The sequence below is a fragment of the Pyrus communis genome, chromosome 1 (genome assembly GCF_963583255.1).
Source record: "Pyrus communis chromosome 1, drPyrComm1.1, whole genome shotgun sequence".
Classification (NCBI taxonomy): Eukaryota; Viridiplantae; Streptophyta; class Magnoliopsida; order Rosales; family Rosaceae; genus Pyrus; species Pyrus communis.
The window spans coordinates 13,356,562-13,370,334 of NC_084803.1; the positions used below are offsets into that span (position 1 = coordinate 13,356,562).

Genomic DNA, 13,773 nt, shown 5'->3' on the forward strand with positions numbered 1-13,773 from the left:
AGTTTCAGAATATCTAATTAAATGAAGTATTACTCATGATTTTCTATAATAAAACGAAGATTTAATACTGCAAAATTAATAACATGTAAGTGCGAGTTTCTACTTAAATTTTGTTTTTTCAATAATCAAAAATGAAGAATACTGTTACCCTCTCTCATATTGTTACCCTAAATGTTGTGATTAAATCTCTCTTTCAATATTATGTTAGATGATAGGTGGAGTTAAACTTAAGGGTAAGTAACAACAAAAAATAAAAAACATTCATTTCTACTTAATAAAGCTTAAGAATTTTTTTTATTTGTATTAAGTTATAACTTGTGCACTTATCAAATCAACTTACGTGTGAAAACAATAAAGACGCGTGCAACACGTTGATACGCCCTGTGATCACCACGCACTCCCAAACAAAAAAGACGTCACCTCTCGCCATTATATATATTAATCCGTCTGCTTTATCCTACTCGCCGAAAAGCTCCTCCGTTTTCGTCAAAAACAACCACTCTCTCTCTCTCTCTCTCTCTCTCTCTCAGCTCAAAGCAGCTGAGACGCCGCAACATAGAGGACCCGTACTCGTCTTTGGCCATGTTGACATCGATGCTCAGCTGGTTCACGCCCACCTCGCTCTTCCTCCTCCTCAACCTCATCATCGGCATCATAGTCCTCAGCTCCCGCCATGGGACCCACAAAAGGCCTCAGCATCAACAACTGCAGCAGCAAGAAGAGCAACTCGGCCTGTTCAACTCGCCCCAACTCGAACGAGCTCCCTCATTCTTGGACCGGGTCCGGTCGATAAACTTCTCCCACTACAAATTCGAGCAACCGAACCCGGAAACCCAGTACGCGGCGCCACAACATGCAAATTTAGATAATTCGACCGAGTTAAACCGGACTCCCTCACACCAACTCGAAAGAAGTCCTTCGCTGCTGGACCGGATCCGGTCTATCAACTTTTCCCACCACAAATTCGAACAATCCACCAATCCAGAACACCAGTCCGGCGAATCAGCAGAACAACAACCTGGTTCGAGTCCGATAGTCTGCGATAGTCCGGTCGGGTTAGCTAGGACACCCTCGCTTTTGGAGCGGCTCAAGTCGATGGATTTCCCATTCTACCGGTCCGAACATGCCAATCCAGAGAATAAAATTTACGAACCGGAGGAGTCCGAACGTGAGGGCCGCGACCCCTTTTCGAGACAAGAAAACTTGGTTCATCGGAGCAAGTCGAACCCGAGTAATGGGGCTCGGGTAAACCAGCATGAGAAGATAAAAAAGTCGACTAGCGAGAAATCGCGGCTCCGAGGAGGGGTTGAAGGAAACGACGACGAAAGGCCTGCGACACCTCGGATGGAGAAAACGAGGTCGTTTGGAGGCGATGAAGCGGTTGACGCGAAAGCTGACGATTTCATAAACAGGTTTAAGCAGCAGCTGAGACTGCAGAGGCTGGACTCGCTCTTACGTTACAAAGAAACGCTTAAAAGAAAATAAAAAAAAAGTTGCCAATAATAAGTAAGTTTTTTTCCCATTTTTAAATTTAATTTATCGGGTTTTTTTTTTTTTTTTTTTTTTGGTTGTTGGCTGTGGGTTTGTGAATGTAATGGTATTTATTCAGTTTTGTGGATTATTTTGGTAACAGCACTTGGTAGTAAGTTGAAGTAATTAATGAGTATTTTATGAAATATATAACTATAAACATATTTAATTCTCAATCAAAGCATTGAAAGGCTTACGTAAAAGTAGTAGGTTAAATGCGAAGAAAGTTGAGGTTCCATCATAAAATCAATTGGTAATATAGGAAGTAGTTCAACCTCTTATAAGCCTATGCAAGGTCCCTCATCTCATCAATATGAAACTCATTCTCAACACATCCCCTCACATGTGGCGAATTTTTGACCCTAACACATGGACAACACAACGGAGTGATGTAGTTGTTTGGCTTCACATGTGGGACATCTTGCTCATCTACCACGATGAATGTTTGTGATAGATTGCAATCCATCAAGGACATTGTGCCCGTTAGTAATCTGGATGTGATAAAAAGTCTCAGTTTCTACCACGGGCTATGCCCGTTATCAAATATAATGTAACCACATACGGTGCCCGTTGTAAATTGGAATTTAACACCACGGGTACTATGGTCGTTGTGGATTAATAATTTACCACGAGTAATGTCCGTTATAAAAAAATAAAAATCTAAAATAAAAAAATATATACAAAACCCACAAAATTGGAAAGTTACTATATATACAATTTTTTAAATAATCACATATTAAAAAAGAATTACAACCTTTACAAAGCTAACAACATCACCATTGATTTATATACTATGAAATATCAAACTACACAGGAAGCATTAACTAGGCCTCAAATAACACGGAAAGTTAGTTGAAAGACTTCACTTTTCCTTGAACACCTCTAAACGCCTTTAAAAGTTAATACTATGAACCTGTCGTTAACCTATGAACAATTGAAATTATAAACAACGTAAATCACAAACATTCAGTAGTATTGAAAATCAATAAGCACCAACAACGACAAACAGACTCAAAACTAACGAAAAAGCATTACTTGAATTCTCCTTTCGGTCAATATATATGCAATCATTGTACTAAATAAACAATTACTTGAAGTTGGGAATTACCATTTCAACCAAGTTTCTCGAAGTTATTTAGTGAGCCACCGAAGAGAAGGATCTTGGAGTCCTTGACCAGGAGAGGAGTACCATTCCTTCTCCAAATCTCTCTCAATCAAGTAGTTTCGATGAAGAAGTACCATACCTTCTACAAGCTCTCTCAAAATCAAAGCAAGCCTTCTTTGGCAAAGCTGTAGATTTTATTTGCTTTCTCTTTTTGTGCAGCTAGCTCACCATTTACAATTTCGTCATCTTCTTATAGCCACTAAGTATTTCAATACAAATTTCTCTTTATGAATCATTTTCATATTGTGATTTAGTTTTCTACTTACAAGAAAAATTAAAGTCCGTCTATTAGCGGCACGCCCTCAATTCCCACGATCTACACCTATCTGTTCATTTTCCAAGGTCGAACAAATAAGTTTCAAAAAGTCGTTGCAAGATTCTCACCATCTCACATGCATGAACATGTTTATTTGTTTCTTAAAAAATGGATTGTACTTTTTGGTTAATATTTATATTTTTTTTCTTGAAAAAAGGCCTTTCATGGTGCTCAAATGTCTCGTGTGAATCCTCAAATAGTATCTGTTCATCGTATATCGTGCGATCAGTTTTTATCAGGTACTATTTATATTTAATTTTAAATAAAAGTATTTAAAATAATTTTTTACCACATGATGTACGATGAACGGACACGATTTGAAGATTCCTAAGATTCTCACAAAAAGAATCCGAAGAGGATCCTGATTCCTCAAAAGTGGTACAAATTCGTCAACCAAATTAATTAATTAATTATTAAGCTCAAGAGATTAGGTAGTACGTTCCCTTATAGATGAGTTTGCAACACCCTTTTCGGTTCCTACCGGTTTTAAATTCTCTACCAAATTATATGTTTAATTAACAAAAGTAATGTTAGGTAGACTAAATTTGTGAACCATGTAATGAATTACAAATAGGAAATAAGCACGTTGATCAACATTTACGTAATAATTTAATCACCAACAATTACATTATATGGTTTACAGAATATAATTAAAATGTCGGATATCTGTGTCCAAAGCTTGTGGGCCAAGAGATACAGACCACTCAATTCCAATTAGCCTATATTACTGGCCCACTTCACAAAAACCCAAAAACTTGAACAATCTAAATCTCTTTCTCTCTCTTGAACGGTCCAGATCTCTCGGTCCTTCGATTTCAAACACAGAAATCCAAAATAAATCTCATTCCTAAATAGATAGTTTCCCTAATATTACTCTTAATTAATTACTGCGGGTCTGCTTCGTTTCTATTTAAGTTCTAGCTAGATTATTCATTTTGATAACGAAAGACCAGTAAATCAATTGTTTTGTTTTAATTAAGTACGCTCTTTCTTTGTGGATAACTTGATTACTGAAGAAAGACATTTATTGATCCATCATCTAGTGTTATTGTTTTTACCTCAAGTGAGTTATTAATTATGTCATTTCAAGGAATATGTCAATTTGCAGCACTCAAAAAACGATGCAAATGTGACAAAAAGTTTGTAGCATTTAGGTAGAATGATTTTTGGTAAAAATAATGCTAGAAGGATCAAATTTTTAAATTAAGTTTGCAAATCAAATGATTTATCATTACTATGAAATAAGTACGTTAATCAACACTTAAATAATAATTCAATCATCAACATTCATATTATTTGATCTAGAAATTTAGTATCTCTAACGTTACCTTTTTCGTAAATGTGACATCCCACATCATCCAGAGGGTGATCCTTAAATGTATATTCCCATCCCTACTTAGCATGAGGCCTTTTGGGAGCTCACTAGCTTCGGGTTCCGTAGGAACTCCGAAGTTAAGCGAGAAGGAGGCTAGAGCAATCCCATGATGGGTGACCCACTGGGAAGTTGCTCGTGAGTTCCCAAAAACAAAACCGTGAGGGAATGGTAAGCCCAAAGCGGACAATATCGTGCTACGGTGGTGGAGTCGGCCCCGAAAGTGATCCGCCTTGGGCCGGGATGTGACAATTTGGTATCAGAGTCTAACCCTGGCCGCGTGTGTGCCGACGAGGACGTCGGGCCCCTAAGGGGGGTGGATTGTGACATCCCACATCGCTCAGGGGTTGATCCTTAAATGTATATTCCCATCCCTACTTAGCATGAGGCCTTTTGGGAGCTCACTAGCTTCGGGTTCCGTAGGAACTCCGAAGTTAAGCGAGAAGGAGGCTAGAGCAATCCCATGATGGGTGACCCACTGGGAAGTTGCTCGTGAGTTCCCAAAAACAAAACCGTGAGGGAATGGTAAGCCCAAAGCGGACAATATCGTGCTACAGTGGTGGATCGGGCCCGGAAAGTGGTCCGCCCCGGGCCGGGATGTGACAAATTGGTATCAGAGCCTAACCCTGGCCGCGTGTGTGCCGACGAGGACGTCGGGCCCCTAAGGGGGGTGGATTGTGACATCCCACATCGCCCAGGGGGTGATCCTTAAATGTATATTCTCATCCCTACTTAGCATGAGGCATTTTGGGAGCTCACTAGCTTCGGGTTCCGTAGGAACTCCGAAGTTAAGCGAGAAGGAGGCTAGAGCAATCCCATGATGGGTGACCCACTGGGAAGTTGCTCGTGAGTTCCCAAAAACAAAACCATGAGGGAATGGTAAGCCCAAAGCGAACAATATCGTGCTACGGTGGTGGATCGGGCCCGGGAAGTGGTCCACCCCGGGCCGGGATGTGACAGTAAATACTGACCAATTGGTAGTGCATAGGGTCCTGACCAAATAAATTTCCAATTTAAAATTGTTAACCAAATAAATTTTCAATTAAAAAAAAAAGGAAGGAGAAGAGAAAACCGAAATTAAATATTAAAAGTTAAAAACGAAATAATTGTCCAATAATATTGAGTTTGATAATAAGAAGAGAAATTGCAATTAATTATTGAAAATTAAAAACAAAATAATTATTCAATTGTTGCAGTCATATTTAGAATAAAAATATGATTGTGTAAAATCTTAGGGAATCTGGGAAAGTATTATATATTCCTATTAGGATTAGATTACCTATTAAATGTTGTAATCCTAATGGGAAAGGTTTTACCCTTTGACTAGTATAAATAAAGGTACAATGGGCTGAATCAAACACACCTCACAATTAAATCAATCTCTCTTCTCCCTCAATCTTGCCGCACCCCTCTCTCCCTCTAAACCCTAGAGCGCTCAATCAAATAGGCCTACAACACGTTATCAGCACGCTCTTGCCAGAAGCTGATGAATTGACGCATCGTAAGAGGAGGCTATCATCCACCACATTCAAAGGCTTATTCGTTTTCTGCTAATCAGGTACGCTTAAAATAAAGAAAGATATTTAAAACGTCCACGAAGCATGAAAACATTCCCTATGATGCATGAACCCCTCTATGTTTATATTTTCTTTTCAATATATATATATATATATATATTGTATATGTTCATATATTTGTCAATATATATATTTGTTTCATGCATCGCACAATTAAATTGTTATGTGGAATTTGTAAGTCAAATTATATAAAATAAATTAGAAGCATATTCAGGGTTTCCTATACCCTAAGGGTTTTTTTTGAAAAAAAAAGGAAAATTGGACATTGGATGGCACCACCCCTGCGACACAACATCGGTAGCAGCCCTCTGGGCTTTGCTGCACCTACTTGGACCCCCAGGCCTTCGGCTTAATTGATTAGAATAGGCCTATAGCCCTAGATTTATCACTGAGGAGGCCCACAACCTTCATGGATCCAGACCAAACCCACGGCAAGCCTTGATTGTTGGGTCCTTATCCCGCACGTATCCAGCCCCGCATACCTGCTCTCTCTGGTGCCAGCCTACTCAATTGGGCCTTGTTTCCTTGCGGCTTGCAGCACAGGAAGCCAGCCTATACGACTGGGCTCCCATTCGAACCCACACGCCAGCCCATGGGGCTGGGTTTTGTTTCCCCGTGCATCACCCACAAGGTCAACACCTACTGGGCCTTGTTCTGTGCACCCCCTTTAGCCCAAACTGAAACCCAACTGCAGTTGGGGCTTCTCCCTCACCTATATGGCCTGCAGCCTACACCCGAGGTCTTTTGGGCCTCGTTTTATACTTAAGGCACCCAAACCCGTGCCACTTAACCCACGACACCAAGCCCAATATTATTTTAGGGCTATATTTTTGATCTAATAATATTATTTTGTTTCTACAATCGACCCGGTATGGCCCGATTTATTGAATTAATTAAAAGTGACTTATAGTCCATTAATCTGACAATGATATCCAAAATTATTGACTTGAATATTATTTTTGGACATTAACGATTCAATAATTTATTTTTATACTTTGAACTGTCACATACTTTCGTAGTAACAAAGCTTTCACACTTGAGTTCCCGAAGAAACTCAAATCCACTATACTTAAATCAGCATATTGCATTATGTGTTTCTTGCAGGAACCTCTCATTATGAACTAATTGTTCATAAAAACTAAATTGAACATGTAGTTTCAAATTTAGTGTCTTTGAAACCCGAAGTTTTCATTCAAAACATACCAAATGAAACCCGTAGTTTTCATGCATAAATTAAACCAATACATGTGGATCATCCGAAAGATGCAACTACATCAATAGAGATATCGGATTTTCAGGAGGTATCAGTGCCTATGGATGAATAAATTAGACATGTTTTTAGGGTGTTTTACCCCTAGTAGCTGAACCCACTAGGAGTGGTCGGCCCTACCCCCCTCTTTTGTTAGGTTTATGGTTTAATTTTGAACAACTTTTCTATGTATTTGGAATAATATGTTTGGTTTTGGTTTGTTTTGAATTATGGATTGTTATTTGAATGGATATTATTCTCTCGAATTGCTTAATTGAATGAATGGACTTATATCTATGCATGTGACCAATTCAATCAATTTATTTCTAGGTATGTTTAGTGGGGAAGTTAGTTGTCTGGCAGATAGTGCAACTATGCACACCATCTTGCGTGAACAACACTATTTTACTAACTTCATACCCAAGAAAGCTCATTTGACAACTCTCTCAGGCCCATCCAACCTGATTGAAGGATACGGAAAGGCACGTATCATGTTGTCTTATGGTACAATCTTCACCATTAAGGAGACAATCTATTCTCCACGTTTCAGTAGAACGTTACTGAGATTTAGAGATATTCGAGATAATAAATATCATCTTGAAACCACTGAAGATCATGGTTCTGAATTTCTTTGTATCACTTCATACGAATATGGCCAGAAGCATATTCACGAGAAGTTGAAACGTTTGTCGAGTGGGTTGTACATTACAACCATTCGCGGCATAAAAGCCCACAGTGTGGGCGACCTTATGCCTGAGTTCCAGGACACTTTGTTGCTTTGGTATGATCGTTTAAGACATCCTGGACGAGAAATGATGCGTCGTATCCTCAAATCTTCTTACAGGCATAAGTCCATCATGCAAAGCGTGTTCTTTAGGAAAGTTGAATATTCAACCCTCCCATATAAAGATTATTCACGACCCTTATAAATTTCTTCAGAGGATTCAATGGGACATTTGTGAACCTATCCAACCAACCTGCGGACCATTTAAATATTTTATGGTGTTAGTTGATGCATCGACAAGATGGTCACATGTTTTCTTGTTGTCCATATGCAACGCCACGTTTGCTAAACTCCTAACTCAAATCATTAAGCTAAGGGCTCACCACCCTGATTATTCGATTAAGTCGATTCGACTGGATAACGCTGAAGAGTTTACGTCACAGACTTTTGTCGATTATTGCATGTCAGTAGGGATTGATGTGGAACATCATATGCCTTATGTTCATACCTAAAACAGCCTGGCAGAAGCTTTCATAAAGCACCTTCAATTGATAGCTCGGACTTTGGTTATGAGAACAAAACTGTCAGTATCTACCTGGGGCTATGCAATATTGCATGCAGCTATGTTGGTCCACCTGAGGCCCACCACTACCCAACCATATTCACTGTTACAGTTGGTCACTGGATACGAGCCTGACGTCTTGCATTTATAGGTGTTTGGGTGCGCCATTTATGTGCCAATAGCGCCGTCACTACGTACCAAAATGGGTCCTTAAAGAAAAAATGGGAATATATGTCGATTATGATGCGTCATCAATTGTTCAATAATTAAAAACCTTGACAGTAAATCTCTTTATCGCACGTTTTGCAGATTGTCACTTTGATGAGACAGTCTTCCAGTCGTTAGAGGAAGATAAGCATGCTAACGTTCCCGTAGAACGCCGCGAATTGTCGTGGTATGCTCCCACTATGTCTCATTTAGATCTCCGCACTGCCTAGTCTGAAACTGAGGTGTGTCGAATTATAGATTTTCAGAGCATTGGTCAAAGCATGCCTGATGCTTTTAATGATCTAGCAAATGTGACAAGATCACATATACCCGCTGCAAACATATCTGCAAAGATAGATGTACCCCGCGTACCTCAACAACCTGTCTGGGAAGGATGGACCGTCCACGAAGGTGGGGAGGCCGCACCTTCCATGCGGCAAGGTACATTGGCGCCCAGCTAAACATCTGCTCTGACCCTAAAGCGTGGCAGACCCCTTGGTTTAAAGGATTCACAACTCCAGAAGAGGAAAATGGCACCAACTAGTGACCCTAGTTTGAATCTGACCATCGTTCACTCATTTGTCCCAACGCATGATGTTATTCTAGATTATGGTGATGCTTCAGACGAAACATGCCGACCTCCCGAGAATCGTGAGATTTCGGTCCACTACATAGTATTGGATGAGGTTTGGAATATGAATGAGATGATCGTCGATGATGCATTCGCATACTTAGTAGCTACTAACATCATGCTTAGGGATAACATTGAACCACGTTCCGTCGATGAATGTCGACGTAGAACCGATTGGTCAAACTGGAAACAAGCAATCCAGGTCGAACTCGATTTGCTCGCGAAATGTAAAGTGTTTAGACCTATTGTTCCTACACCACCACGTGTAAAGCTTGTTGGCTACAAGTGGGTTTTCGTGAGGAAGCGTAATGAGAAAAATGAAATAGTGTGATACAAAGCACGTCTCGTAGCACAAGGCTTCTCTCAGCGCCCTAGGATTGATTACGAGGAGACGTATTCTTCCGTAATGGACGTTATAACATTTCGCTACCTAATCAGTTTGGTAGTTTCCGAAAAACTGAATATGCAGCTTATAGACGTGGTAACCGTGTATCTTTATGGGGATCTAGATACGGAAATCTATATGAAAGTTCCAAAAGGACTTCCATTGACTGGTTCAAATAGTTCTAGACCATGGACCAATCTCTCAATTAGGTTGAGGAAGTCACTCTACGGATTGAAACAATCCGAGGGGATGTGGTATAACCGTTTGAGTGAATATTTAACAAGTCAGGGTTAAGTGAACAACGAACCATGCCCATGCGTGTTCATAAAGGAGTCATATTCCAGATTTGCAATTGTTACAGTTTATGTCGATGTCATGAACCTCATTGGGACTCCCGCAGAGCTTGAGGAAATTGCTACACACCTGAAATCGGAATTTGAGATGAAGAATCTTGGGAAGACTTGATACTGTCTCGGCCTGGAGATTGAGCATTGTTCGGATGGAATCCTAGTACATCAATCGAACTACACCCAAAAGGTGTTGCGTCGTTTTAATGAGGATAAAGCGAAGCCTTCGAGTACATCTATGGTCGTTCGGACTCTAGATGCTAAACGAGATCCTTTCCATCCAAAAGAGGATAAAGAAGAGATTTTGGAACCCGAAGTTCCTTACCTAAGTACAATTGGGGCTTTATTGTACTTGACTCAGTGCACTAGACCCGACATCTCCTTCGATGTGAATCTGTTGGCAAGATACAGCAATGCACCCACACGCAGGCACTGGAATGGTGTTAAAAACATTTTCCGCTACCTCAAAGGTACTACGGATTTAGGATTGTTCTATACCTGCGAATCTCCGAGTGTTGTCGCCCCCTATAGCTTTCAGATTGATTCTCGCCTTGTTGGTTACGCAGATGCTGGATATCTGTTTGACCTACATAGAGTACATTCCCAAACGGGCTATATCTTTACCGTTGAAGACACCACTATATCTTAGAGGTTTACCAAGCAAACGCTAGTTGCGACTTCGTCTAACCATGGTGAGATTCTCGCCCTGCATGAAGCATCGCGTGAGTGCTTTTGGCTGAGAGAAGTTATGGGACATATTCGAAGCACTAGTGGTCTTACATCAGTCGTTGACCTTCGTACGACGATCTTTGAAGACAATGTAGCATGTATCGAGCAGCTGAAGAAAAGATACATCAAGGGAGACAACACTAAGCACATAACGCCGAAGTTCTTTTACTCACACCAGCAGCAACAATATCAGAACATTGAAGTCAAGCAAATCTGTTCCCAGGAAAACCTGGCCGATCTCTTCACCAAGTCATTGCCCAAGTCTACATTTCAGAAGCTCGTCCAAGGAATCAGTATGCGTAAATTATCTGAGTTGAATCGCTTGTAGTTCTCTTATTTAGAAGTTATGTCTAACTCAGGGGGAATATCTTGAAGCATACTCACATGATCTTAATGTACTATTTTTTCCCTACAATTAGGAGCATTTCTCCCACTAGGTTTTTGCTACCTAACTAGGTTTTAATGAGGCAGCCATCCCGGGATGATCATACTCCGTTGAGTTCACTACCTTTGTCTAGTTTGACGAGCATTTTAGACATTATGCATATTTTCTTTCTTTTCTCCTTAGTCTATGGGTTTTACCATAGCAAGGTTTTTGTGAGTTTTTACAAATGCATACTTTAAAGTAAATTTGAGACTCGCGATCACCCATTGTGCCGATGACTTCATCAACTATTCTACCTTATCTGCTAAAGATCTGATGCAATGGTTTGTTGAGTATTTACACGCTCAAGGGGGAGTGTTGCAGTCATATTTAGAATAGGAATGTGATTGTGTAAATCCTAGGGATTATGGGAAAGTATTATATATTCTTATTAGGATTAGATTACCTATTAAATGTTGTAATTATAAAGGGAAAGGTTTTACGCTTTCTACCACTATAAATAAAGGCACAATGGGGTGAATCAAACACACCTCACAATTAAATCAATCTCTCTTCTCCCTCAATCTTGCCGCATCCCCCTTTCTCTCTCTTTAAACCCTAGAGCGCTCAATCAAATAGGCCTACAACATCAACGACATTGAGTTGATAGCTAGCATAAGTAATATTGAGTTTGCTAAATACAAACAAACGGGGGGACGTGCCCCCCTGAGCATTGATTGACTCCACTCTAAGTAAAACTCATTCTTGATCCAAAGGTTGTTTTCCCTTGGCCTTCAACATCGAGGCAGCTCCAGCATTGCATTTCATGGAAAGAAGATTAATTCAAAATAAATTACCAAAGGCCAAGACATTATTTACTTTTTGGTCGAGGAAGTTTATTTGATTTTTATTATGAAAATGAATAATTTTTTGCGAGAAGTGGGAGAGAGTTATATGATAGTTCAACTTAAAAAGTGAGATAATTAAAAGGAAAACTAATGAAAATGATTTGAAAACTTAGAGTTTTAATGATAAGGACAAAATAAATGGTGAAGTGAATAGTACGAAGATTGACTTTTTAGTGTAAAAATATGGTTTTTCATTAAAGTGAATAGTACCAGGAGATTTTCGTTAAAATTCTCATAATTAAAAGAAAAAAAAAATGCTAAGAAGATCATCATCTCTTTTTTAAAAGAAGAACATCTTCTTAGATCACATTTACAAACTATTTCATTTCATTTGACACAAAAAAAAATTTTATTTCATTTCATGTGGCATAATGGTATGGCATGCGAAGTCATTAAGTGCGATTAAGTGAATTTAATTTTTTGGCTTCCTAATTAAAACACAGTTAATTACCAAAAAAATCAACCACCTACAACACCACTCCACGAACCGACCCCAAGTTCCTCGTCAGCCAAAGACGCTAAGCCTCCGAAGCTCCCCCCACCCACTCTAACCTACCGGTCCTACCCGGTAATGTGCACTCATTGTACAATACTGGAGTGCGTGATCCCCGTAACTCTAAGGGGGCGTTTGTTTGCCCTCACTAAGTTGGACTGGACTGGACTGGACTAGCTATTAGTCCAATACTGTGTTTGTTCCATGCTGGGACTAACATTAATGAGACTAAAGGGGACTAGCATGGACAAAACCCTTCACTAAGAGGTCTTAGCTAGACCCCCCAATAACCATGGGACTAGCTAAGACTATCCTCTCTTTCTTATCCTCGTCATGCTCAACGACCACTCCCGACAGACTCCTCGTCATCTCCGGTCACCTAGATCAATCATTAACTTTCCGACTCCCTTTCAGATCCATTTCACAACCAACTTTCATATAAAATATACCAAATTGAAGCTGGGAGTGACAAGATTACGATTTTACCTGAATAGAGGCCAAAATGTGGTTGAATGTGGCCGGAAAATGGCCTGGAAGTATCGGCCTGTTTGGGCTTCTTCAAATCCATGACAGATTCGAGCATTCAAAGCTAAGATCTCAGTCTAGGGATGGTGATGAATTTTTTGGCGGTGCTAACTTCATCCAATTTAACGAGGGTTGGCCGGAAAACACATCGGGAAACCTGCAACTCGTCGGGAAAATTGGAGCTGTGAGGTTCCATTCGAACAACACATAGCCAGAGAGGGAGGGAGGATAGAGAAATAGACACTGGAATCAATAAGGAGTTTGACCAGGAATGAGAAAGAGACATGAATTGAGAGGTCTAAGAGGAAAAAAAGAGGGAGAGGGTGGGACGATGAGAGAAGAGGAAAAGAGTGGGACTAAAATGGTAGGAAAAGATGAAGAAAAAGATAAGATCATAATAAAATATTAATAATATATATATTAAATAATATAATATTAGAATTTGTTATTATCCAGCTTCTTAGTCCAATATTGAACCAAACGCTTCACTAAGTTAGTCCAGTTTAGTCTAGTCTAAGCCAGTCCAGCTTAGTCCTTGAAGCTAATCCAGTCCGAGATAGTCCAGCGTAACAAACGCCCAAGCCTCTTGCCAAAAATTCACTAATAATCAGACGCAAAATTGAGTCCAGCAATGGCGACAAAGTCGCAGGAGGGGTTGGGTGGCTGTTAGTAAAGAGTGGGGTTTCTAG

At 39.9% G+C, this 13,773-nt stretch overlaps 2 protein-coding genes across 2 annotated transcripts; both read left to right on the forward strand.

The window, feature by feature from the left end:
- The first annotated feature begins 505 nt into the window (after window positions 1–505).
- LOC137724768 (pathogen-associated molecular patterns-induced protein A70-like) lies at window positions 506–1,499 on the forward strand. The gene has a single exon (XM_068463486.1). It carries the CDS (start codon window positions 583–585, stop codon window positions 1,483–1,485), a length of 903 nt encoding a protein of 300 aa, XP_068319587.1. The 5' UTR covers window positions 506–582; the 3' UTR covers window positions 1,486–1,499.
- An 8,804-nt stretch (window positions 1,500–10,303) lies between these two features.
- LOC137748470 (secreted RxLR effector protein 161-like) lies at window positions 10,304–10,714 on the forward strand. Its single transcript, XM_068488655.1, has one exon. It carries the CDS (start codon window positions 10,304–10,306, stop codon window positions 10,712–10,714), a length of 411 nt encoding a protein of 136 aa, XP_068344756.1.
- The last annotated feature ends 3,059 nt before the right edge of the window (window positions 10,715–13,773 follow it).